Below are 25,399 nucleotides of genomic sequence, written 5' to 3'. Positions count from 1 at the left end.
AGGGAGAGAGATACAGAAACATCAATGATGAGAGAGAATCATCGATTGGCTGTCTCCTACATGCCCCACACTGGGGATCAGGCCCGAAATCCAGGGAATTGAACCCTGACCTTCTGGTTCATAGGTCGACGCTCATTGAGCCCCACCAGCCAGGCTGTTTCATCTTTGAAATGTGCTCGTTGCAGTCCACAGGATTGATTTCAGGGTCCATTAATGGAGGGTGACCTGAAGTTCGGTCATTTTAGACCACAGTAAGGAGCTTGGGTCTTATTTTTTAAATTGTCATACAGTAAAATGGACTTTTTAATACAGTTCTCTGAATTGGGGGTGTTTATGCTAATCCCTGGGTACAAAGTGGGTGCTTAGTGAATATTTGCTGAAGGAATGAAGGAGGAGGATGTTGGAGGGGTTGGGTGGGGTAGTGGGTTTCTCTGGTGTGAGGGACAGCAGGCAGGTTCTGGCCACGGCTGCCCGCGGGGGCGTCGGGGGCGTCGGTGGGGCAGCTCCTTGCTGGCCCCAGGGAGCCAGCCCTGTTCCCGATCTTCGGCCAGCACTGTGCGGTTCCCCTCTTTCCCCAGTGCCCCGGGGAGCGGGAGGAAGCTCCCCGTCCTCCCATGGGCTGGGCACTGTTAGTTCTGTGATTGTGCGGTTGCCTCTGTGCACACGGCCCCTGGGCGAGCAGCTTGCATTCGGGACTTAGCTTGGACGTGTAGGTGTCCGCTGGTCGGTGTGAAGGGGGAGCCTGCTCTGGTCCCGCTGTACTGGGACCGAAGGTGATGTCTGCGGAGCTCAAACCTTCGGCCAGGTTGCGGCCGCCTGGAAGCCCAGCGTCTCCACCTGCCTCAGGTCTGTTTTCCGTCCCTTTGCAGCCGGTGTCTCACCACCCGGAAAGGGCCTGTCACCCTCCTCCCCGCCATCCACTCCAGTGGAACCAGAAGAGAGGGCTCAGGTAGGCAGATGCCTGGGTGGGGCGGGTGAGAGGTTCGGTGGGCAGGGACAGTGGGCATTGCAGGTTCAGAGGACACTTGGACCTTTCCCACTGGCTTTGGGAGTGGAGCCTCACAGGCAGGCCTGGGAGGGGGCACAGGCAGCCCACAGCACTGACCGCCACGTTGGGCCTGACGGGATTTAATACACTCGCCTGGCGAGACAGCTTTTCAGCTCCCTGGTGGTTCTGTTTAACCCTCTAACAACCCTGGAGGTGGCTATTATGTGTCCTGATATACAGATGAGAAATCCGAGGCTCAGACAGGCTTGCTCAAGGTCACAGAGCTTAGAAGGAGAGAAACTGGGAGTTAAGTCTGCTGGGGCTCTCGGAGGGAGGCAGGGAAGGCGGGTGAGGGCAGTCACCCCGGGGCAGCCTGCAGGGTAAGAGCCGCCGAGGGGAGGGGTCAGACAGCAGGAGCCGCCTTTCTGGTGGGGGAGCCCAGGCTCTGGACGTCGGGACGTGCATGTCTCCATCCTGACCCAGGGACCTTTCGCCCTCTCTGGGCTGTAGTTTCCTTGCACCCTGTCCCCCTCCAGGGCTCTGCCGAAGCACGTTAGCACTCAGCAGGTGTCCGCAGTGCACGTGGGGGGCAGCGGCCATTAGAGGGACTAGGATGGCTGGTGACCGTGCCCCCACCCCCAATCTGCCCGCCCTGTTCCCCGCAGGGCGAGGAGCTCGCCTCAGGTCACCTGTCGGAGCAGAGCGCCCACCGGACCCCCAGCAGCCTGTGCGCAGCCTGCGGGCAGCACGTGCACCTGGTGCAGCGGTACCTGGCCGAGGGCAAGCTGTACCACCGGCACTGCTTCCGGTGAGTGGTGGGGGCCTGGCCGGGCCTCCACCCCAGCACCCCAGTAGCAGGGAGGGAACTTCCGTGGTTCAGCACCACCGTGGGGGTCACCTTGGTGGGCTCTGCTTATGGAGCATCCTGCTTGTCTCCATTTCCTGGGGAGCAACTAAGGCCTCCGAGGGGAGACCTGCTCATCGCGTCATTAGAGGCCGGAGCGGGCTGGAGCCCAGGGTTCTGCCCCGGGCGGCGCTCTTGGAGGTGAACCGCACATGATGTTTTAGGACAGTGGTCGGCAAAACGTGGCTCGCGAGACACATGCGGCTCTTTGGCCCCTTGAGTGTGGCTCTTCCACAAAATACCATGTGCGGGCGCGCACGTACAGTACGATTGAAACTTCGTGGCCCATGTGCAGAAGTTGGTTTTCGGAAAGGAGATGGACAAAACAAGTATGCAAGACGAGTGTGGATGGGAGAGTTGGAAGGGGTTGACCTCAGCGAACGTACCTCAATCAGATTGAGGGCGTTTTTAGCAAAGGCCAGCTTAGGAGTACCCTAATTAAGTTAATAACAATGTGCCTACCTATATAGTTTAAGTGTAAAAAATTTGGCTCTCTAAAGAAATTTCAATTGTTGTGCTGTTGATGTTTGGCTCTGTTGACTGATGAGTTTGCCGACCACTGTTTTAGGAGCACAGTCTGCTTTAAGGCCACTGGGGAGAAAGGGTTTTAAAATATCACAATAAAAACTTGCTTTCTGTGTACCGCTCCCAGTGGAAGCCAGGTTTAAAGAGAATGGAATAAGAGGGAAGGAAAATACAAATAATTTAGAAAATATATGATACAAGAGAGAAATCAGAAAAGGAAATTGAAGAGTCAAGGGAGCTGGTGATTGACAGTTGCCGAATGCTCTGTGTGTGTGTGTGTGTGTGTGTGTGCGCGCGCACGCGCATGTGTGTGTGTGAGATGGGTGTGCGGTGTGTGTGGTGTGTGTGTGTCTGGTGCGTGCATGCGCATGTGTGTGTGAGATGGGTGTGCGGTGTGTGTGTGGTGTGTGTGTGTCTGTGGTGTGTGCACGCACATGTGTGTGTGTGAGATGGGTGTGCGGTGTGTGTGTGTGTCTGTGGTGTGTGCATGCGCATGTGTGTGTGTGAGATGGGTGTGTGGTGTGTGTGTGGTGTGTGTGTAGTATGTGTGTAGTATGTGTGTGTGGTGTGTGTGTGTGTGTGGTGTGTGTGTGTATGTGTGTGTGTGGTGTGTATGTGTGTGTGGTGTGTGTGTGTGGAGAGTGTGTGTGTGTGGAGAGTGTGGTGTGTGTGTGTGTGTGTGTGTGGTGTGTGTGTATGTATGTGTGTGTGTGGTGTGTGTGTGTATGTGTGTGTGGTGTGTGTGGAGAGTGTGTGTGTGTGGAGAGTGTGTGTGGTGTGTGTGTGTGTGTATGTGTGTGTGGTGTGTGTGGGGTGTGTGTGTGTATGGTGTGTGTGGCGGCTGCACCTGGAACCTGGAACCTGACAGCAGGACTGAGGGTCATGGGGGGAACACTCGGGGAGCCATCACACCCACGTCAGCGCCCCTTCCTCGGCCCACCCCCCGCAGGAAGAAATCCACCTGACATTGTGACCAGGTGTGAACACCTTCCTGAAGTAAAGCTTGTATAAGTAGAGGCACAACTGGAATAAGAGTCAAGTGCGACCCGCTCTGACATGTATTTGGTGCCGTTTTCTTCCATCCATAAAACAACAAAACAGCCCTGACCGGCTTGGCTCAGTGGATAGAGCGTCGGCCTGCGGACTGAAGGGTCCCAGGTTCGATTCCGGTCAAGGGCATGTACCTGGGTTGCGGGCACATTCCCAGTAGGGGGTGTGCAGGAGGCAGCTGATCGATGTTTCTCTCTCATCGATGTTTCTAACTCTCTATCCCTCTCCCTTCCTCTCTGTAAAAAATCAATAAAATATATTTGAAAAAACACAAAACAAAAAACCCCCCCCACACACAACAAAACAAACAGCCTGCTGGCTGAGAACGACGGAGTCCGTCCTGAGCCCTAATGGCGGCCGCGCTCACTGGACGGTCCCTCTGGGGGAAACGTTGCTTCCTCTTGCAGCACAAACTGAATGTGTTTCACAATTCCTGTTGCTGATTTCACGTGGTTTTATTGTTCTGCTGCGATCCTGACAGTTACCATTTTCCTTTTCCTCTGGGAAGCCCAGGCCATTGAGACAGGATCCGGCTGGCATTTGGGAGGAGGCGGCGGGGAGAGCCTTGGTGCTGGAGGAGGGCGGCCGCTTGCTGGGCCGGGCCGCCTGGTCCAGTTCAACACCCATCCCCTTCTCCCTGCAGGTGTCGGCAGTGCTCCAGCACCCTCATCCCCGGGGCCTACCGGGCCGGGCCCGAGGAGGGCACCTTCGTGTGTGCGGAGCACTGTCCCAGGCTGGGCCCGGGGGGGCGGGGGGCCAAGCCCCGGTCCCCACCACAGCCAAAGCGACGGCCGGAAGACGGAAAGGAAGCTGCAGAAGAAGCCAAGGATGTGGAGGGAGGCGGCCCCAGCCCTAGGGCGGCTGCAGGGGCTGAGGCCCGGCCCCAGATCCCCACCAAGCCCTGCCTTCTGGACAGACCGCAGGATCTGGCCAGCCCCCAGGCCGGCCGCCCCATGCCCGCCCCCAGGAAGACCTTGGAGAGCACAGCCCCGGCGCCCTCTGTGCCCCCGACGCCCGCTGTGCCCCCGACGCCCGCTGTGCCCCCGACACCGCGGCCCCGGTCCAGCCTGCAGCCTGAGAACTCGGTGGAGCAGGGAGGCGGCAGCCTGGTGAATGGTGAGCAGCGGGACGGTGCTCGCTGGGAGTGTGTGGTGTTTCAGTGGACACGTGCCCTGGGCGTGTTGCTGGGGCCTGTGTCTGTGTGTCTGTGTGTGTGTGTGTGTGTGTGTGTGTGTGCACACGTGACTGTGTTTCCAAGGTCATTCATGCCACAAACAGTGACCGAGGCCGCGGGCACAGCTCGAACAAAGCAGATGCATGCAGATGGCGCCCCAGGCTGCCCATGCTGTGTGTTGGGTGTTTGTGTTCTTCTGTGAGTCTCGTGTGCTTCAGTTTCAGGGTGTCGAGCAAGTGCACACGGTGTGTGCCTGTGTCCCGACTGCATCGGGGACTCTGTGTGCCCGGCCAGTTTACATACTTCCTCGGGTGATCTCCCTCTCACGCCCAGCCCTCTCCTTGTCCCATGTCTGACCGGGGAGTGCTCAGGGGCGGGGACAGGCCCGGGTGTGTCCCTGGTCAGGTGGGCCCCAGTGGGCTCTGTTCAAGGCCCTGATGGCAGGACTTTCCCAGATGACCTGCCTGGCTCCGTGAGCTCATGCAGGCAGGGCTCCTGGGCGCCTCTGATGTGCTGGGCGACCCTCTCACCTGCTCAGGGGAGGCGGTCAGGCGAGGAGGGCCCTTGGGTCTGGGGCAGAGGCTCCTTCTGGCTGTTCGGTTCTGTTCTGAGCTGGGCACGGGGACAGAGATGGTGCTCACCTGTGTGTGCCTTTGTGGTGTAGCCAGTCTCCGGGGGGACCGGGCACAGGCGGGTTCAGTAGAGCCTGAAGTCTGTTAGGAGGGGCAGCGGGGCTGTGTGGGTTCAGGAGGCCTCCAGGAGGAGGTGGTGCTGGGTGCGTGGAGACGTTTCCCGTCCACACGGGCAGTGTCTGAGGGCACTGGGTCCCCCTTCCCAACTGAAATGCAAATGGGGTCTCAGCTGCCCTGTCCTTTCCCTTCGACCTACTCTGCCTGTCCCCTCTGGGGCTTATCTAATCTCCCTGAGCCCTGGGGTGGGAGGTGCGAGTGTGCGGTGAGGTTGCCATGGCCACCTGGAGCCTGTGACCTGCCAGGTAGGAAGGAAGGGCACTCCGTGGTGAGGCGGTCACTCTGGCTGGCGACCGGCTGCCCCACTGCGCTGCCCAGCCCACAGCGGCCATGAAGGCCTGCCTCACCCTCCTTTCCCATCTAGGAAGGCTGCACGAGCCCCCCGTCCCCAAGCCGAGAGGGACGCCCAAGCTGTCAGAGAGGTACGCCGGCCCTGGGAGGCTCTCGGGCCCTGGTGGTGGGGATGGGGGGCTCCTGGGACCTGTGGGGAGGCACAGGACCCACTCTATACCCCCCAAGCATGGGCAGGGTTCATCTCTGGGTGGAGAAGGAGTGCTGTGCCCACATCCCTTCCCCCGAGGCTCCCCGGGGGCCCCTGACCTGTGGGCAGCGGTGCCAGGTGGAGTCACCCACCTCTGCAGTCCCCTCGCCTCTGCTGCCTTTGTGACTTGGGGGGCCTGGGCCGGCTCGCTGAGCTGGGAGGATTGGCAGGCAGGTGTAGGAAAGGCCAGCACAGCGCAGCCGTGCCCCTGGCTCAGCCCTTCCACCGGGACCCTGCGTCCTGGGTGAGGACATCGGGACGTCCCCTGTGGTGTGGCCGCCACAAGAGTAGCTAAGACTCGGCGAGCACTTGCTGTGGGCCAGTGCAGTGCCCGCTGGACCCGTCCGTGACCTGTGGGGGAGGCTCCCTGCTGTCCCTTGTCCCGGTGGGAGGCGGTGCAGAGGCCAGGCGACCTTCTGTGTCACGGAGGGAGCCCTTGTGGGCCTTTCCTGGGCTGGGCTCTGTGGCCTGAAGGTTCACCCCGTCTGGGCCTCTAGGGGTCCGGGGGATGTGGCCACCATAGTCCGTGTCAGCCTGCGGCCCAGACGGGCCTCACCGTGCTGGGGGCGGGAGGGGAGGAAGCGCCGTTTCTCATCCGTCCCCTTGGAGATGGACCCCGCGCTGTGCGGAGAGAGGGGGGTGCTGCCCCTTCCCTCCTGAGGGTTCCTGCCTCCTGCCCGACAGGATGCCCGACAGGACGCCTGCCCCCAGGAAGGACCCTCCCTGGATTGCACTGGTCCAGGCAGAGCCAAAGAAGAAGCCGGCCCCTCTGCCGCCGAGCAGCAGCCCCCGGCCGCCGAGCCGGGACAGCAGGCGGGTGGAGAATGGAGGCGAGGAGGTGGCCCCCAGGAGCCCGGCGGCGGCTGGCCTGGAGCCCAAGCCCTACAACCCCTTTGAGGAGGAGGAGGCAGAGGAGGCGGAGGAGCCCCCTGCTGCACCCAGTCTGGCCACCAGCCCTGCCCAGGCCCAGCCGGAGTCCACACCCAAGTCCCTGCACCCCTGGTACGGCATCACCCCCACCAGCAGCCCCAAGACCAAGAAGCGCCCTGCTCCCCGGGCGCCCAGCGCATCCCCGCTCGGTGAGTGCGGTCCCTGGAAGCTGTCCTGACAGTCGGAACTCGGGTCAGGGCCGGGAGCGGGCATGGTTCAGCAGGATCCCTCTCGGCCAGGTGCCAGGTGGTTCACCTGTGTCCCCTCATTTATCCTGGAGCTAACCTGTGAGAGAGGTACCCTACCCCCACTTGCAGGTGGGAAACGGAGGCACAGAGAGGGTAAGTGATTTGCCCAGGCCCTCACAGCATTTAAGCAGCAGAGGCAAGATTTGAATCCAGGCCCTAGACTCTGCGTTGAGCTCTGTGGCCCCCGCGCAGGTCTGCTGTGAGAGTTCTCGGGTGCAGCGTTGAGCACAGCCTTGGCTCCCGGGAAAGCGCATGGCAGGGCTTAGCTGGCCTCTAGTGACAGCCTCACCAGTCACCCCCCTCCCGGCGCCGCTGACAGCCTCGGGCTCTGGCCTGGCTGTGTGACTCGGCCCTTGTGACTTTGAGCAGTTCCTTCCCTGTGTCTGTCCTCGTCTGCTCATCTGGGAGCGGGTAGGGGTGGGCGCATGCCCTCTGCCAGCGCTCCCGCCCCTCCAGGCACCGGCCGGCAGTCTTCTTAGCCCTGGGCCCAGTCACCTTCCACCATGGCTGGGGGCCGGCTGCTTCCCAGCCCTCAGGGGAGCCCCTCAGACTGGGGGGCCTGGAGTGGGTTGGAGATGATCAGAGGCAGGTGGTCTGGGGTCCCCACTCTGGCCCTGCTGAAGCCCTGAGACCCTCTAACTGAGCCAAGTGGAGGTGGTGGGCGGCGTGGGACGCAGACAACGAGACGAGCTCTGAGGCAGACTCACGGGGTTCACCCCCAGCTGTTGCCGGGCAGTGCCTTCGCGCTGCTGCCTTATATGCAGATGACGACACTTTGGAGCGTATTTCAGTGGTGCAGGCAGAGCCTGGCCCAGAGCTGGCCGCTGCGAGGCTGCGGCTCCTCCGCTCCTGCTGCCTCCCTCCCTCCCCTGCTCCTGGTGGGAGCCTCGCTTTCCGTTTTGTCTGTGTCTCCCCTCCCCTGGCAGGTTTGCCTTTTTTTTAGGCTAAAATTTTTATTTATTTTTTCCCCCTGTTTATTTTATTTTTGTTTGTTTGTTTTCAGATTTGCCTTTTAAACTTGGCCTGGGTTGGCTCAGATATGGGAGGGGAAGTGGAGGTGGTAGCCGTGCTGGGTCAGAACGTGAGAGGCGGGTCTTCGGGCCAGGCTCCATGTGGACGTGGAAGGACATGGTGGCCGAGGCCACCCGCAGACCTGGCGCCCACTTGCTCCTCTGTTTGCACAGCTCTCCACGCCTCCCGCCTCTCACACTCCGAGCCGCCCTCGGCCACCCCATCGCCGGCCCTCAGTGTGGAGAGCCTGTCGTCCGAGGGCGCCAGCCAGCCCGCCGGTGGGGACCTCCTGGAGCCGCCGGTTGTGCCCAAGAGCTCCTCAGAGCCTGCTGTCCACGCTCCGGGCACCCCCGGGACCTCTGCCAGCCTCTCCGCTGGCTCCTCCCTGTCCTCCTCGGGGGAGCTGGCGCAGCCCACCCCGGACCGGACACCTCAAGCCAGCCCTGGCCTCGCCCCCAATACGAGGGGCAGCTCGGGTGCCCAGCCAGCCAAGCCCTGCAGTGGCGCTGCCGCCACCCCGCTCTTGTTGGTGGGAGACAAGGTCCCCGTGCCTTTGCCTGGCACCTCCTCCCCGCAGCTCCAGGTAAAGGTGAGTGCCTCACCCTCGCCCAGAAGCTGGCCTGTCAGTGAATGGGGTCTGGTCTCAGGACAGGAATGTCCGTGGCGTCCATCTTTGCTGGCCTCTTACTCCTTGACTGACCTGGCTGTGTCCATCTACCCATTCGTCACCCCATTCGCTGAGGCACAGATCCATCTGTCTGTCGTTCCATCGGCCAGACCTCCCGTCCATTTCGTCACCTGTCCACCCGCCTGGCCTGTAGGCATTGATGCATTCAGGCACCTGCTTACCTGCCTATCCATGCACTTCTCCCTTCGGGATCCACTCACCCAGCCACCATCCATCCGCCCGTCCTCCTGTCCGCCCTTCTGCTCCCTGAGGCCCTATTTATGCCAGAGGCCCTCCCAGGCCCGTCCTGCACTCCGTCTCCTTTCGGGGGTGGCGTGGGCATGAGGTGACCATCCCAGGAACTCAGGACCTTTGTGGGCTGTCCGCGCACTTGTTTCACTCCCACGCCGAGAACGGGGGGTGACCAGGGGCCAGGACATTCCTCTGGGCACCTAGTTCCTGAGGGGCCTCTCGCAGCCACAGCCCCTCTGGGCCACCAGGTTCTGATCGTCCACTTTCGCCCCACACTCTGAGCTCTCTGAAGGCCAAGGCTGGTCCAGCCCCCGGGGAAGTGGCAGGACGGCTCCTATGGGCAGCTGTGGTCCTGGTCTGACCCGACAGGACAAGGCTGGGGAGGCAGCTGAGCTATTGGTCCAGCCTCTGCCCATGTGCCTCTCAGGCATTTAACCTTCCCTGACCTCCGCCAAGGCTGCCCGTCCAGCTCTGCCACCCACCTGCTGACCCTGGAGAAGGCCGCCCTGCCCCTTCTCTGGCCCCGCCCCTTCTCTAGGCCTCAGCGGCTCTGAGAAGCCGCAGGGTTCCTCGGTGGGAGGTGGGGAGGGGGTGACTTGAGGCCACTCCCTCTAAACACCCTCTTGGTGTGAAGGAATTGTGTCTGAGAAAAGGCTGAGGACCCCCGAGGGGCTGGGGTTTCAGGCTGTTTGGGGCTGCTGAGCCCCTCGGGGTGCGACTGCGGAGAGGAGGTAGAGTCCCAAGTGGGCTGGCTTCCTTTTGAGGCCTCCCCACACCCTAACCCCAAGGGTAGGGGAGGATGGCAGAGGCACTGTGGGCAGAAGGGGTGGTCTTGGTGGGTGCTGCCCTGCGGGAACCATACCTGCCTCCCTGCCATGCCTGGACTCGGAGCAGCTACCCCCAAGGGAACCTCTCCCCGGGCTGCACAGGGGTGCGCAGGGCCCCGGCCTCCCCAGCTGCTGGGGAAACACTCGGGGAACATGCCACAGCCCGTGAGGCTCTCCATGGGGCCCTGATGACCCCTCTGTTTCCAGGGGCTGGGGAAGTGGTTGGAGGTGCTAGGGCTGCTGGCTGTGCTGGGAGAGAGAGAGAGAGACTCTGGTGCACGAAGGGACCAGTGGGGAGAGGGTTCTTTCCTGGGCAGGCGGGAGTGCTCTCCACCACCTGTTGGCCAGATGCAAGGCGGTCTGGGTTTGGGGAGGGGGGGAAGGGGAGGATCCCCTGCTTTCCTACTTCCTGACTGGGCCACGCTGGGCAGGGAGCAGTGCCTCTCTGAGCCTGGGGGTCCTCGCTGGGGAAGGGGCGGTTATGAGGCCCGAATGAGCTACGACAGCTCGGTTGGTCCTAAACTCCCAAGACCTGACCACTGCCCCAGGGCTGGATGGCTGCCCGCCCTGCCCTGACACATGCTCAGCCCGGCTGGGGCCGCTGGGAAGTGCATGACCTTGAGCCTATTACTCACCCTCTCTGACCTTGAGTTTTAGCTGTAAAGGGGGCATCACAGTACCCACTGTGAAAGCATATGTACGAGTTCCAGGGCAGCAGCCGCACTGGGCGGTGGGGAATGGGAGGTGTGTTGGGTGACTGAGGGCCTCAGAGACCGAATGCTGGGAGGTGCCTCTCTGCGGGGGGGCCAGCCTGCTTTCCAAAGTCCCACTGCTCCCTTCCCAGACTTACCCTCTGTCGTGTCACCTGCCTTTAGTCTTCCTGCAAGGAGAATCCTTTTAACCGGAAGGCGTCGCCCACAGCGTCCCCAGCCCCAAAGAAAGCCACCAAAGGACCCAAGCCAGCGAGGCCACCTGCCCCGGGACACGGCTTCCCGCTCATCAAGCGCAAGGTACCAGCTAGGAGCTCCAGGCTGCCGGGCCCAGCCCTCCGTGGCAGCCGCAGACTCCCCGTGGGCACGTGGGGAGGATGGGCTGCCTGGGCAGCTGTGCCCAGATGTTGGAGAGGCGCATGGGTGGTCCAGCTGGAAAGTTAACTTGACCAGGGAGATTTTTAGCAGATCAGCTGTTTGCAAGCAGGAGCAATGGGTGGTGCCTCTAGCTTGTTACTAAGAGTAGCTCAAGGATCAAAGCACTCACATGACTCTTCCAGTAAGATGGACCAGTGTTCTCCAGTGTACCTCTATAGCAGTGATGGCGAACCTCTGACACGCATGTCAGAGGTGACACGCAAACTCATTTTTTTGGTTGATTTTTGTTAAATGGCATTTAAATATATAAAATATCAAAAATATAAATCTTTGTTTTACTATGGTTGTAAAGATCAAAAAATTTCTCTATGTGACACGGCACCAGAGTCAAGTTAGGGTTTTTCAAAATGCTGACACGCCGAGCTCAAAAGGTTCGCCATCACTGCTCTATAGCAAGGCCACCCACCCTGGGATATGGCCTAGGGAGTGGCAGAGGAGGGGCAGGGCTGCCATGAGAGGCGTGAAGTTGTGCCTCCCTCTGCGTGTGCCCATTGGTGCCGGGGCCAGGGGCATGGAGCGGCTGTGTCTGTGCCCACAGCAGCCCTTCCCCACCCTGGGTGCTGCACAGGACGTGGGGTGGCGCCCGGGCCCTGGGCCTGTGGCGGCCAGTGCCGGCCCGAGAACGGGAAGCTCCTGGCAGCAGGCCGGGGCGGGCGGCTGTTCCTCAGGTGACCGGGGTGCTGTCGGGCAGGTCCAGGCTGACCAGTACATCCCCGAGGAGGACATCCACCGAGAGGTGGACACCATCGAGCGCCAGCTGGACGCCCTGGAGCTCCGTGGGGTGCTGCTGGAGGAGAAGCTGCGAGGCGGGGTGAATGGTGCGCGAGCTGCGGGAGGGCCGGCGGGCGGGCGTGGGGTGGCGGGTGCCGCTCTCGCGAGGGCGGGCCCTGCTGCCAGCCCCGGCCTCAGTGGGCATCTGGCTGCAGAGGGCCGTGAGGACGACGTGCTGGTGGACTGGTTCAAGCTCATCCACGAGAAGCACCTGCTGGTGCGGCGGGAGTCCGAGCTCATCTACGTGTGAGTCCTCCCGCCCTCCGCCCCGCTCCCGCCCCGGACCGTACAGCCGGGAAGGGAGGGACTCCCCGCCCTCCTCCCGCGTCACTGAGCGCAGGCCAGGCCGCCTTGTGTGGGGCCGAAGTAACAGTCGTCTTATTCCCACCCTCCAGCTTCAAGCAGCAGAACCTGGAGCAGCGCCAGGCCGACGTGGAGTATGAGCTCAGGTGCCTCTTCAACAAGCCGGGTGAGTGCGGCCTCGTGCCCTCGGGCACCACCCAGGCCTGGGACCCGTCCTTCCCCTCCAGGCTGGGCAGCGGACGGACAGCGCCCCGATGGGGACACACCAGCTCTGGGAACAGGGCCGGGGAGAGGGCTGGGAGGCGCCGTCTGGGTTGCATCAGGTTATAAACAGGCTTGGCCAGCAGGGGAGTGTGGACACATGTGTCGGAGATGACTGGCCCACAGAGCACCAAGCTCAGGAACAGACTGAGGCTGCCCCTCCTGGGACGTGTGGGTGGGTGGATTCCCCGGGGGCGGGGCTCAGGCTCCAGAGCCCAGGGCTGCTCTGATGAGTGGATGACAGCAGCTCTGGGCTCACGCCCTCAGGCTAGACCAGTGATGGCGAACCTATGACACACGTGTCAGAGGTGACACGCGAACTCATTTTTTTGTTGATTTTTCTTGTTAAACGGCATTTAAATATATAAAATAAATATCAAAAATATAAGTCTTTGTTTTATTATGGTTACAAATATCAAAAAATTTCTATATGTGACACGACACCAGAGTCAAGTTAGGGTTTTTCAAAATGCTGACACGCCGAGCTCAAAAGGTTCGCCATCATGGGGCTAGAGCAAGCCTGTCAAACTCTCGGCCGCTTGCCTGGGCTAGAGCACAGCAGGACCGCCCCGCACTGGGGGGAAGGTGGAGGGATCCCCCGCACAGCGTGACTCAGGATGACTGGGAGGGGGGCAGGACCGGCTCAGGGTGGTGGAGGGGTAGCTGGAGGGTCGGGGAGGAGGCCGACCATCCTGTTTTGCTGCTAATGTGCTGGGGGCGGGGCCTCCCTGGGCCTCAGTGGCCTCGGGTGTCAGACGGGATGAGGGTACCTACCTCACAGGGTGTCCGTGGGGCCAGGTGACAGTGGGTGTGGAAATACTCTGTGGCCCCTGAGGGCGGAAATGATGGTTGTTAAGTGGCTGAGCGGGGGTCCGTGGCTGTGACACGGGAGCCGCAGCTGCAGGCCCAGAGGCCCAGGGACTGTGGAGTGTTTAGAGCGGGAGCCAGGGCTCTGACCACTTCCTGTGGCCCAGGTGGGGCACCGTCATTTCCACCAACAGGTGAGCCAGAGAGGGGGAGTCTTGCCCATGGATGGTGGACCTGGGCCCGACTCTGTAGACACAGCCCTTCCTGCCAGCTACTGCCTCTCCATTGACTGGGGACGTTGGGAGGTGGGATGAGGCCCGGAGGCCAGAGTGTCCCTGGGAGAGTAGTCACTCCCAAACCTCAGTGAAGGCTAAGGCGTGGCCACCCTGGAGGGAGCCACAGCGACACCCTGTGGCCAGAGTGGGCACAGCGCCTGTATGCCTGGCCAGCCTGGCTCTGGCCTTACGGTGTTGCTTCTCCAGCCCTCTGCATGGTGACAGCACATCCTAGCTTTGTCACCTGTCCCCAAGGTTGCTTTGGCAGGTGGGACTGGTTTATAAGGCCCCAAGTGGGTTGGAGCCCCATAGATACCATAAGGGCTGCAGATGGTGAGTGTCAGGTCGCCCAGGTTCAAATACGGGCTCCATCCTTGCGGTGTGACACTGATCACGGACTTGACTTCCCTGAACCTCAGCTTCCCCACATGGAGATCGGTGACATAATTTACCCGGGCTCCAGATCTGGGAAGTGGCAGAGTAGGACTTGACCTGGGGGACTTGAAGCCCGAGCTGTCCCCAGAACTGTGAGGGCCACCTGCTCCTGCCTTGTGCGAGGTGAAGTGGAAGGGAGTCCTGTGGCGGCAGGTGTGGAGGGAAGGCCCACGGGGGCGCCCATCCCCGGGGCCTGTGGGCGGGGTGGGAGGAATCCTGAGGGGCAGGTGGGCCCTGAGGTGGTCCGTGAGGGTTCTTGAGAGGAGACGGGAGGAGCAGCAGGTGCAGGGCTGGGCTCCCTGCCCCAGGGTCCCCTCTAGTCTGCCCTCTTCATGGCATTGATGTTCCAATAAGCCACGTGGGTCACCGGGCTTCTCCTGCACGAGGACCCCTGGGATTCCCCGTTCTTTCTCCACCCCTGCTCCCCTGGCCAGCCGCCTTGGGAGGTTCTCAGAGGCCCAGCCCCGTCCCGCCTCCTCCGAGAAACCACCGCGAGCATTTGTGAACGAACAAATGCGCGGAAGCAGGAGGCCATCTGCATGCGCTGGTCTCTGGTCTCTGGTCTCTGGTCTCTGGTCTCTGGTCTCTGGTTGCTGGTCTTTGGTCGCTGGTCTCTGGTCGCTGGTCTCTGGTCTCTGGTCGCTGGTCTCTGGTCGCTGGTCTCTGGTCTCTGGTCTCTGGTCGCTGGTCTCTGGTCTCTGGTCACTGGTCTCTGGTCTCTGGTCGCTGGTCTCTGGTCTCTGTGCTTAGAGCAGGTGCTGTGCTGCCTCCTGAGCCCCACGGGTGGTGTTTCTGGTAGGCAGCCCAGTAACTTGGCCTCTTCTATAATGACCTTCATCTTTCCCAACACGTGGACTCCCCCGCATCTGCTCCTCCGTCCTGGCCTCTGGCACAGGGCTGGCCTGAACTCAGCACTTAGGGGTTGCTGCCTGGCTTCCTGGGAAGGCAGGGGGGTTTCCTACCACTCACACTCCCAGCTTTTCTCCTTGGGCAGAAAAGGACTGGACAGAGGAGGACCGGGGCCGGGAGAAGGTGCTGATGCAGGAGGTGGTGACCCTCATCGAGCAGCGCAATGCCATTGTCAACTGCCTGGATGAGGACCGGCAGAGGTGACCAGGCTGGTCAGGGCTCCCAGGGGCTCCTGGGGGAAGGACTCAGAGCAGGCGGGCCAGCCCTGCCCTCACTGCAGCGACCCCAGGGCACCCTTGTTCCCCCTGGGGGAGTCGGAGGCTGGAAGGGACTGGGATTTTCTGGCCCTTCCTCCTGTGGGACACTCAGCTTCCCTTTCTCGTTTCAGGGAGGAAGAGGAAGATAAGATGTTGGAAGCCATGATGAAGAAGAAAGGTGAGGCCCCCCCACGGCCCCGGCCCCTTTGAACTCCAGGTTGAGCAGAGGGATGGAGTGGGCACTACAGGGATGGTGTGCCAACTCCCAGTTCTGTCTTGTTGGGAAGGCCTTGTGTGGCGAGGCAGGCGGCCTGTGGCCAGGAAGGCCGGCCTGGGCTTGGAGGGTGGGTGTGGCTGCCCGGTGCCCACAGGGAACACCGATGTGCTGTGAGCCTTTTCCCAGCGTGGTTTACCGAGCTCTGCCTTCCTCCCGGAGAGCTGCAGCTGGTCTTAGAAGTTGTGGGCTCCAATAGCAGGACCTTCCAGCAATAAGGCAGGGCCTGCAGCGGTGAAGGGAGCACTGAGTGGGCAGTCAGGAGACCTGGGTTTAATCTTGGTTCCACTGTGACTCATGTTGTGGCCTTGCGGCTGCGTCTGGACTCCAGTCAGACTGCTGGCTTCCAGCCGCTCTGGTGCGTATTAGCGGGGGACTTGAGCCTGACTCTCCTGGCGCGAGGCCCCGCTTCCCAGGTGTGCGCTGAGGATCCTGGGAAATGTGTGGGAAGCACTTCGCCAGGGCCTGGCATCTACAGAGAGCTTAGTTGGTGCTCGTCCGTTGCAAACCCACATTTTCTCGTCTGTCTATAAAGTCGGGGCACGGAGAGACGATTTCTGAGGTTCCTTCCAGCTCTGAGTCAGTGTTTGTGCGGTAACCCACGGAGCTGTGAGCACCGGCCTAGGGAATCAGCCTTTTAAAGATAAACGTATGCCCTACTTCAGACATCGCACATTCCTTTATCCCGGATCCTCGCCAAAGCCCTGGGCGAGAATATGGCTCCCATCCTGTAGGCAAAGAACCAGAGGCTGAGGGCGAAGTGACGTGCCCAGGGCTCCCGGAGGAGGTGCCGGCCTCTGCCACAACCCTCCCCCCTCTCCTGCAGAGTTCCAGAAGGAGGCTGAATCCGAGGGCAGCAAGAAGGGGAAGTTCAAGAAGGTGAAGGTGCTGAAGCTGCTGGGAAATAAGCGTGACGCCAAGAGCAAGTCCCCCAGGGACAAGAGCTAACAGCGAGGGGACTGCCACCCCCGCTGGCTCAGCCCTGTCCGGGCCGGGCCGATGACTCTGATGCTGTGTCAGACCCAAGGAGCAAGCAGGGTCCAGGGTCCTGGGTCCGGGGAGCGGCAGCGGCCGCACACACCTGCCTCGTCCCGCCCAGCCCGGCCGTGACGGCAGCTCCTGGGTCCGTCCTTCTGGGTCACGTCCAGACGGGATTCTTCGCTGTTAAAGTTCGGACCTGAGGGTCCTTCCCCCACGAGGTGTGCGCCCGGCCCCCGGCCTTGGCTGCGCTGGCTGCTTCCTGCCCGGCCCGGCCCAGTTCCTGTCTTCCTGGCCGGGCAGGTGGCCCGAGTCTGCTTCTCCTCCCCCGGAGCTCTATTTATGACGTCTCCGTGTCGCTCAGTGACTGTGTCCTCAGCCATGAGTGGGGCTGATGGACGAAACCCTCTCTCCGTCTGAGTTCCAGGAGGCGCTTCCCTCGTTCCTTGCTCTGTAGTTACCTCACAGGACAGGGGCTGTGATGGCTGCACTGGGGGCCCTAAGCCGAGTCTCCCCACAAGGGCCTCGAGGCAGCTCCCTGACCGCTGAGGGGTCTGCTTGGTGTAGGTACTAATCCCGGTCTCTAACACACTGTCGTCTGAGGCCCCACTGAGGCTCACCCGCCCCCGGGGGGAGGGCCCGTTCCTGCGCGTGGTCACCACCAGTCTGTCCGTCTCCTCACACTCCTGCTGCTTGTTCTCCCCGACTGATTCCCACGGAAGGACTGACCGCCACTCTCCCGACTGGGAGTAGCGATGGGGACCAGGCCTTTCCCCCGGACTGTGCCAGCAGCTCTGGTCGAAGCACTGTGGCTATCAGCTGGTTCTGGGACTTCCAGGCCCCTTCCCTCAGCACGCCTCTGGGGAAGATCTCACTGTATTCACTCCCACAATGAATGGAGACCACGATTGCCGTGTGCCCTGCAGCCTCGGGCGCTGTGCCCTTGGCCAGGTCTGCCTTCTTTCCCGGGTGCCTCCGGGTACCTCCGGTGCCTGGCCTCACTGGTGGCCCAGGAGGCGTGTAGGGGCTCTGGCCCTCACTGCCCGCCCTCGTAGCCCTGCAGTCCCCTTCCTCATGTGCCTGTTGCCCTGGGGCTGGGTCACCAACTCCAGGGCCTTTCGGGGGGCCAGGATGCAGGAACCAGGCTGGGGTGCCTCAGTGTCAGGAGACTCGGGTGGTGGGGACTACCGTGGCCATGTGCCCAGTGTCGTCAGATCTTTCCATTTTTCAAAAGAAGCTAGAAATCCAGATTGTGTGTGTGTGTAATTTGTAATGTTGGCAACTAATCTGAAATTAAATGGAGGGCAGGCTGAATGGATCCTGGGTTCTCCAGTTTGCTGCCTCGGGGCCATGCGGTGGGGCCGCTGTGGGGGAGGATGGGTCTTGTCATGTTGCGCCCTCTGGCCTCAGGTTTCGGAGGGCGGGTGGACACAGGCTTCCCGTGGAATATTCCAGAACCAGCCCTTGATCTGGCCCCCCTCCCTGATCTGTTTGAGGCTGCAGGTGGAGTTTACCCTACAAACCCAAACTTGGGTCATGTGGCCTGCAGGGTTATATGACTCCCGGGTGGGAAGGCTGCTGGACATTTCCAAAATATTTTGATTCACGGAGATGGGAAATGACAGACTGCCGGGGACCGGAGGGCTCGTGATTGCCAAAGCCGTAGGGTCGGAGCTGAGGCCGGGGCCGGAACCGTGGATTTGGTGGAAAGGCGCAAAGCTGACTTAACCCTGAGTCGGCTGCTTGCTAGCGACGTGACCTTGGTTTTTGCAGCGTGTTGAGCCTCCGTTGGGGGCCGGGTATGGAGAGAACGGCTGCGAGAGGAATCCAGCACCTGCCACAGTGCCCGCTAGGGGGCGCTCAAGAGGTTCGTTCCCATTTCCACTTGAAATATGCAAACAGCTGGAAACATGCTTGAAAAAGTCTAACTCCTTGAACAAATAAGCCTTATCCCTCTGGAAACAAAACGGTGTGTGTAATGTGTCATGACCTGCGTCAAATGTGTTTTATTGGCCAATTCATCGTAGTGGTTAAACATTTGCCTAAGGCTGTAAGAAGTCAAAGAAGCAGGCCCTACGACAGGTAGGAAGAAAGGAGCCATGTTCATTTCCGAGTTCAGAAGACTAACCATGGGGACGCAGTGAGGCAGGTGGTGGGACGCGGGCCTGTGGCTGCCCTCAGACCTCTGTCCACGATGGGGAGACGGGCCTTGCCTTCACTCTGAATGGGGCTCTTTCCCCAAGGAAAGAGTCAAAGCCGTGTGTGTGTATGTGTGTGTGTGTGTGTGTGTGTGTGTGTGTGTGTGTATGTGTGTGTGTGAGAGAGAGAGAGAGAGAGGAAGAGGAGGACACCTGGGTGCAGTCTCGGGAAGAATCCTTCTCTGACGTCCATTTTATAGGGTGCTGTGTATGCCCGGGTAGCCTGCACCCTAGGCCAGGGCAGTGCTGTATGACCATCTGACATGGCTGGAGGCCTGAGTGGGTGGGCTGACCTGGGCATGACCCTGCTTGGCAATGGGGTGGGCCCAGTGGTCAAGGCTGGGCTGCTCTGCCCCTAGAGACGGACTAGGCAGTGGCCAGAGCCTTCCTGAGTTCCTTGCTCCTCTGGTGGTCGATGTCCTCCATTTCCCGTAGTTTCTGCAAGGGCAGCAGGGAAAGCTGGGCATCAGGGCAGGAGCTCCAGGCGCCAACACAGACGAGGCCAGAGCTGGACTCCGCCAGCCTCAGCCACAGCCAGCCCTTCCTTTCTACACGGACCTCATGCTTCTCATGGTGCCACGTCCCCGCCACCGCCTGCGGCTGCTCCTACCTGGGAGATCTCCGTGAGGATGAGCCCTCGGTACTGTCTGGCCCGGCCCAGGGCCTCCATCTCAGCCAGGAAGTCTTTCCTCTCCTGGATCTCCTTGACCACTGGACAGGGAGAAGGGTGGTCATCGCTCAGGGCGATGGGGGCCGTCAGGCTCCTGGGAGGGGTGGGGGGGGCAGGGACTGCCTCTTGGGGGAGGAAGCAGTTCTGTGGTCAGACACTGTGTCTTGCTGGTTAGCCCTCAGGGGTCAGCCCTTCCCGGTTCTGGGCCCCTCCCTCCCCTCCCCAGCGCCAACTGGCCCATCGGGGCTCACGTTCTTCAAACCGGTCCGGCTCGGGGGCTGGGTCCTTCCGCTGCACAGCACGGGGCTTCCTTTTCCGTTCCTCCTTGTCCTTCCCCGTGGCAAAGATGTCCTGGAGTCTTCGCTTCTCCTTCTCCAGATCTCCTGTAAGGCCCAGAAAAGGCCTAGTTAAGGCACGGAGGGCCCGGTTCATGGCCGGTGTTCCCAACTGGGCATGCTCGCTCCAAGGTGCCCGGGGAACATGGAGGCGGCTTCTGCAATCCCGGCACCGTCTAGCCATGCGCTCCTGAGCCTGCCTTGTCCAGATAGGCAGGGAAAGGGATGGGAAGAACCAAGAAGAGAGCTTCGTCCGAACCCACACATGGCTTTGGTGCAGAGCAAGGTAAGCAAACTCAGTGACCGCCGCATGGCGGCCTGTATGCAGTGTAGCGGGGTCTGGGCCCAGAGTTCTGTGACGTGCCACGGAGGAAGGGGATGAGGGCTCCCTGGAGCAGGCTGGGGTGCAGAGAGCTCTGGATTTGAGGCACCATGTCAGCCTGAGAGAGCCGTGGCCATGAGGTCTGACGGCCGGCCACTCATCAGAGATGGAGAGAATCCAGTTAATTGTTGAAGAGCATTCTGGAAAATTTTTGAAAAAGGACAACCTGTTTTCTGCTGCACCCTGAACGCTCCCCGGCTAATGTGCCAAGACTCAAGATCATTGGCGCCAACAGCGGGGGGATCTGAGTAGGTTCGTGCTCACCTGCTCTGCTCATCTCCCCGCAACCCCGTCCCTCGTGGACGGGGTAAGAGGGGCTCTGGTCCAGGCCCTCTCACTTACGGGTGGCTCGAGGCTTGAACTGCTCCCGGCTGTAGGCCCCATTGGCCTGGCACATGCTGGCAGGCCGGAGCTGGGACCGGGCCTCCAGGATGGGAGGCAGGCAGACGGCTGAGGCCGGCTGCTTGGCAGGCAAGACCCTCTGGCTGGATGTCGGGCTGCAGTACAGGGGCAGAGCTTCTCCTTCTGGGGAGGAAAAGGTTGGGGTGGGGGGGGGTCCCCTGGATTTGTATCAATTTGTAAATTGGCACCTTTTATAATGAGGCTAACAGTGCAGAAGAGTCTTCCCTCCTCCCTTCCCAGCCCCCCTCTGCAATGGTAGCAATTTGGCGGTCTCGTCCGTTCTGTATGATACTTTATAAACATGCTCATACAATGGACCACACTGCGCTACATTCCATAACACTCTCCACTTAACAGTGTATCACGGATCTCTTTCCAGATCACTCCATTTACATATAACTTATTTTTTTAAATATATTTTTATTGATTTTTTACAGAGAGGAAGGGAGAAGGATAGAAAGCTAGAAACATCGATCAGCTGCCTCCTGCACACCCACACTGGGGATGTGCCCGAAACCAAGGTACATGCCCTTGACTGGAATCAAACCTGGGACCCTTTATTCCGCAGGCCGACGCTCTATCCACTGAGCCAAACCCGTCAGAGCTATGTAACTTATTTTTTACAGCTGCATACTAGTCCTTACGATGGCTACATCATATATTCAACTAGTCTCCGCATTTCAGAAATTCAGGCTGTTCTTATTTTATTTTTACTACTTCAAACAACACTGCAATAAACATTCTCGCACACCAAGCCTTCGTACTGGTGCTTTTATTTCGATAGATGGATTCCTAAAACCTGCTTGGTCCACAGGGAAGGAGGGATGGTTTGGATGGTAACAGACACAAATCTGTCTCACTGCCCCGGCCCAGACCTGGGGCTCCTCCGCTAGGCCGGCCCTGTTTGGACCTGGCCCGTCTACCTATTCCACCTTCTTCTATCATCCACCCGGCAAATACGTAATGAGCATCTACTCCAGGGCTGGGCAAACCTTTTGACTCGAGGGCCACAATGGGCTCTTAAACTGGACCGGAGGGCCGGAACAAAAGCATGGATGGAGTGTTTGTGTGAACTAATATAAATTCAAAGTAAACATCATTACATAAAAGGGTACGGTCTTTTTTTTTTTTTTTTTTTTAGTTTTATTCATTTCAAACGGGCCGGATCCGGCCCGCGGGCCGTAGTTTGCCCACGGCTGGTCTACTCTGTGCCAGGCCCAGACCACTGGGGGTGAAGTGGTAAGAGAGACAAAGTCCTGCCTTCGAGGCGCCTGTATCTGGGTGTGGAATAAGGGAAAATAAAATACGTGGTATGTTAGGTGGTGGAGCGTACAGTGTGTGACAGCAGGACTCACAATTTAAGTAGGGTGGCCAGGGACGCCCTCGTGAAGAGAAAAGACCCGACCGTGGTGAGGGAAGAGCATTGGGGCAGGGGAGCAGCAAAGGCCCTGAGGTGGGAATGTGCCTGGAATGTCTGAGGAACAGCCAGGAGGCGAGGGTGCCAGGAAAGCCGTGAGCAAGGGGGGTGTGGTGGGAGTAGAGGTCAGAGGTCATGGAAGACACGAGAAGGACAGGGCCCCGTAGGCCTCTGGAAAGACTGGCTCTTTGTGTGAGGTTGGAAGCCATCGGAGGGCTCTGAGCAGAGGAATGACATGATCCTCTTGGTTGCTGTTGAAAATACAATACAGTGTTGGGGGCCAAGGGCAGAGGCGGTCAGGATATGGGCTGAAGGTCAAGCGATGGGCTGGCTGATGGGTCAGATGTGGGGTCTGGAAGGACGGAGCTGCCAGTGTTTCGCATTGACCTTCCCTTCACACGGCGCTCTGCGTCTCTCTTCTAAAGTGATGCTGTGTCCCTAAACAGTTTGGCTCAGTGGATAGAGCGTCGGCCTGTGGATTGAAGGGTCCCAGGTTCGATTCCGGTCAAGGGCATGTACCTGGGTTGCGGGCACATCCCTGGCAGGGAGTGTGCAGGAGGCAGCTGGTAGACGATGTTTCTCTCTCATTGATGTTTCTGGCTCTCTATCCCTCTCCCTCTCTGTAAAAAAAAAATCAATAAAACATATTTAAAAAAGTGATTTAATAAAGTGATGCTGTGCTTCCTAGAATGCCCCCCTGCTCCCTCCACTCCCCCAGTGCCAGATGCTCCCCCTTCCTTTGGTCCATTCTCAGCAAATAATTATGGCCCGAGTAATTCTGGGAGTTCAGGTAAAGGAGAGAAATTTGTGGCTTGCAACAGAATTTGAAACAAGGCTCAGAACAACAGTAGGACTTGAATAAGAGGAGAGAAGTAAAGAGAGTCCAGAAGAAAGCAGATTCAACAGCAATGCTTGGGGCAATTAAAAAACCCAAACCTCTAAGGGGAATAACACTGCCAGGTGAGCCAGTTACTTGTGTTGGCCTAACCACTAATCCTTCAATAAATATTGAGCACCTGGGTGCTGGGGCTACCCCAGTGAACAAGGCAGACGTAATCCTTGGTCTTCTGGCATTGACTTTTAGTGGCATTATAGGACAGTCTCTGTAGTTGTGTGACAGGGGACACCATTTATTAGTATGCTGCTGACTGTGGAGACTCAGTTATGACTCAGATGTGCTATGGCACTCAGCTCTGGCAGCCTGAGTTGCCCTTGCCCACAATAAGGAAGGACATCTGACCCATGACCTGGCCTGATGGCTCCTCCCTCCCTCCCCAGCCGGTGCTGAACAGATGCTGCCTTTATCTGCCTCCCTGACTCTCCCTTCCCTATGCTTCTGTGGTTAATCAGATGCCCTCCCGATACACACATTCTTTCTTCAGAGAAGGCGATAGCTTTTGATAGAATCAAGTAAAATGGTCAAGCTTGCTCTGGCTCTCACTCTCTCTCTCTCTCTTATTGATTTGAGAGAGAGAACCATCAATGGATGATCCTGACTGGGGATCGAACCTGCCACCTTTTGGTACCAGATGCCATTCCAACCAAGTGAGCCACACCAGCCAGGGCTGGCATTCTGTCTCTTAAAGGCAACTTTCCAGGACTCTGTTCTGATCCATTAAATGTTGATTCAGTTGAATCTCAGAAAGTGAGGTTGCTTACACGATCTTAGTGCCTGCCTGCCCCCCCCCCCCCCCCCGCCAAATACTACAATTTGGGGTCAGAGGTGAGCAGTGCAAAGGCTTTGCATAGTCTTCCCACGTTGGAATTCTGCCCATTTTCTTGTTTCTGCTAGCTAAGCTATGAATGGATAAAACAACAAGACACGTACATACACAGTTCTCTCCTCTGGGGAGCTCATATGGCATGTGTGTCACAGGGAGGAACAGATGGCAGACATGACAGTTTTGAGACGGTTTTGGCTGGGCAAGAAGTTCCAGTTGCTCTGTGATCTCCTGGGGAGGCTGGCTAGAGGGGACTGCAGGAAGCTGGTTGTGCCAGGATGAATGTCAGGAGGGAGTAACAAAAGCCCCTCAAGGTCAATTCCCCAGGGGCAAGATAAAAAATACCACGCTGTACTGTTTTGGTCTTTGAAAAGGATGCCCACTACTCCTTAAGATGGAAGAGCACTAAAAAGGTGGCCCAGAACCCCTCTGTCCAGCAAGCCTCTGTGGACTGACCCTTACTTTTCATGGTGTCCATGATGTGTCGCTGTTGGAACTTGGTCAGTTTGGATTCCTTCATCATCACTGCAAGAGAAAGCACTTGAGTCGGGCCACCTGGGCTGCGGGCAGAAGCCTTCATCTCTCACCACTGAAATGCAAAATTGTCACCTCCTCCCACCATTCTGCACCCAAGCACTCCCTCTCTCACTCTCCTGCTTTACTTTTTCCTGTAGCACTCGTCACCATAGCTCTATAGATTTTGTTACCCTCCCACTAAAATATTTGCTCCATGAGAGCAAAAATTTTTGCTGTTTTTTTTCTTCTTTTTTTTTTTTTAATGCTGTATCCTCACCACCTAGAACAAAGCACATAGTGGGCTTTTAAATGTTTTTCATTGAGTGAAGGAATGCATACATGAATGAATGAGCAAGTATTCACCAAGCATGTGTCAGGCACTGGAGCTACACTAGGGAGCCAAAACAGGAACAACCGTACCCTGATGGAGTTCCCGGGCTAGGGGTGTAGGATACTGATCCAATGAGACACGCTGAATATCTGACTACAGGTTATGCTGTGTCCAATGAAGAAAAGGTATTTGGTAAGGTGAGGGCACATAACAGTTGTTGTTGGGGGTGGGGGTGGGGGTGGGGGGGGGAGGAGGAGATAAGGCTTCCCCGGGAGGAAAAAGTTCGATCTAAGGAATGCACAAGAATGATCTACTCTGAAATCCTTTATTCTTTGACTTTTAGCCACTTGCAGGTAAGTTGTAGGACATGAACCTTCCTGAAACCAAGGATTCTCCTCTGTAAAATGAAAATAGCAATGACGAAGCCACAGGTCACGTAGGGGAGACCTGAGTTTCAGAGGATAACTGCTACCGCTCTTACCCTGTCCTTTAAGCGTAGTACTCACCTCTGAGGAGCTCGCAGGTTCCAAGGGTGTAAGTGGTCTGCTTGGGGCAGCGACAGAAGCCCGTTCCTTTGGTCACTGCCTTTACCCTATCCTGGGAAGCCATGGGAGGGCTCTGCGGAGGATAAAAGCGCGGTGACACAGCCGTCTCCCAGGTCCAATCTCTACTCCAGCCCCCCCCCCCCAGCCCGCCCCTAGCCCAACACCAGGAACGTCTGGGAGCAGTCCAGTCCCATTAGAATTGTGACGCCGCCCTCCACTATTGCGACAGTGCCCTATCCTTCCACCCGAGCAGATACGCAGGCAGATGCACACACGTGAACAGAGACCTCATCTTGACCCGGTGTCTGTGGCAGGAATGCCCTAGGAAGGGGGCCTCCGATAGCCGTGCTCACGACAGTGCCTTAGGTGTTACGCCCAAACTGAAACCTCACCCTAAAGTAAGACGCCGGTTGGGTGGGGCCCCACGCAGACAGCGACGACTGGGACCCACCCCGTCCCCAGCGGTGGCTGGGCTCCGAGAACCGAAGACCGTAATCACGGTTCTACCGCGGCACCGCGCGGAGGCCCAGCGCAAATACTCTGAGATCCTGGTGCACGGAGCGGGCCGCTAGACGCTCTGGCTACCATGGTAACGAGC

General features: G+C 59.0%; 2 protein-coding genes across 3 annotated transcripts in view; one reads left to right on the top strand and one right to left on the bottom strand.

Annotated features, from left to right (window-relative positions):
• MICALL1 (MICAL like 1) overlaps positions 1-25,399 on the top strand; it is a 35,743-nt gene that overhangs the window by 8,501 nt on the left and 1,843 nt on the right. Inside the window, exons 4-16 of one of the 2 annotated variants that reach the window (XM_059681584.1) lie at positions 870-949; positions 1,654-1,796; positions 4,111-4,583; positions 5,755-5,812; positions 6,628-7,010; positions 8,294-8,703; positions 10,742-10,876; positions 11,706-11,832; positions 11,941-12,031; positions 12,181-12,254; positions 14,861-14,975; positions 15,164-15,210; positions 16,133-16,505. In XM_059681584.1, the coding sequence (XP_059537567.1) occupies positions 870-949; positions 1,654-1,796; positions 4,111-4,583; positions 5,755-5,812; positions 6,628-7,010; positions 8,294-8,703; positions 10,742-10,876; positions 11,706-11,832; positions 11,941-12,031; positions 12,181-12,254; positions 14,861-14,975; positions 15,164-15,210; positions 16,133-16,254 (2,258 nt within the window). In that variant the 3' untranslated portion in view covers positions 16,255-16,505. Of the gene's footprint in view, positions 1-869; positions 950-1,653; positions 1,797-4,110; positions 4,584-5,754; positions 5,813-6,627; positions 7,011-8,293; positions 8,710-10,741; positions 10,877-11,705; positions 11,833-11,940; positions 12,032-12,180; positions 12,255-14,860; positions 14,976-15,163; positions 15,211-16,132; positions 16,506-25,399 lie in introns of both variants that reach the window. The other variant, XM_059681583.1, reaches the window with a different exon arrangement.
• On the bottom strand, positions 18,060-25,380 carry C2H22orf23 (chromosome 2 C22orf23 homolog). Its single transcript, XM_059681586.1, has 7 exons — positions 25,194-25,380; positions 24,763-24,874; positions 23,872-23,934; positions 20,212-20,394; positions 19,404-19,535; positions 19,093-19,193; positions 18,060-18,920 (listed from the first exon to the last, which is right to left on the bottom strand). The coding sequence occupies exons 2-7, from the start codon at positions 24,863-24,865 to the stop codon at positions 18,849-18,851; spliced, it is 654 nt and encodes a 217-aa protein (XP_059537569.1). The 5' UTR covers positions 24,866-24,874; positions 25,194-25,380; the 3' UTR covers positions 18,060-18,848.

This window comes from Myotis daubentonii, chromosome 2, assembly GCF_963259705.1.
Source record: "Myotis daubentonii chromosome 2, mMyoDau2.1, whole genome shotgun sequence".
Taxonomy (NCBI): Eukaryota; Metazoa; Chordata; class Mammalia; order Chiroptera; family Vespertilionidae; genus Myotis; species Myotis daubentonii.
Note: the sequence above shows the minus strand (reverse complement) of the source record. Positions and strands in the feature narration are given on the sequence as shown.

Coding starts and splice junctions, on each gene's coding strand:
- C2H22orf23 (XM_059681586.1), bottom strand. CDS start 24,865: ATGGCTTCCCAGGATAGGGTAAAGGCAGTGACCAAAGGAACGGGCTTC. Junction 23,935..24,762: donor AACCTGCGAGCTCCTCAGAG/GTGAGTACTACG, acceptor TTTCTCTTGCAG/TGATGATGAAGGAATCCAAA. Junction 19,536..20,211: donor GTTCAAGCCTCGAGCCACCC/GTAAGTGAGAGG, acceptor TGGGCCTTACAG/GAGATCTGGAGAAGGAGAAG.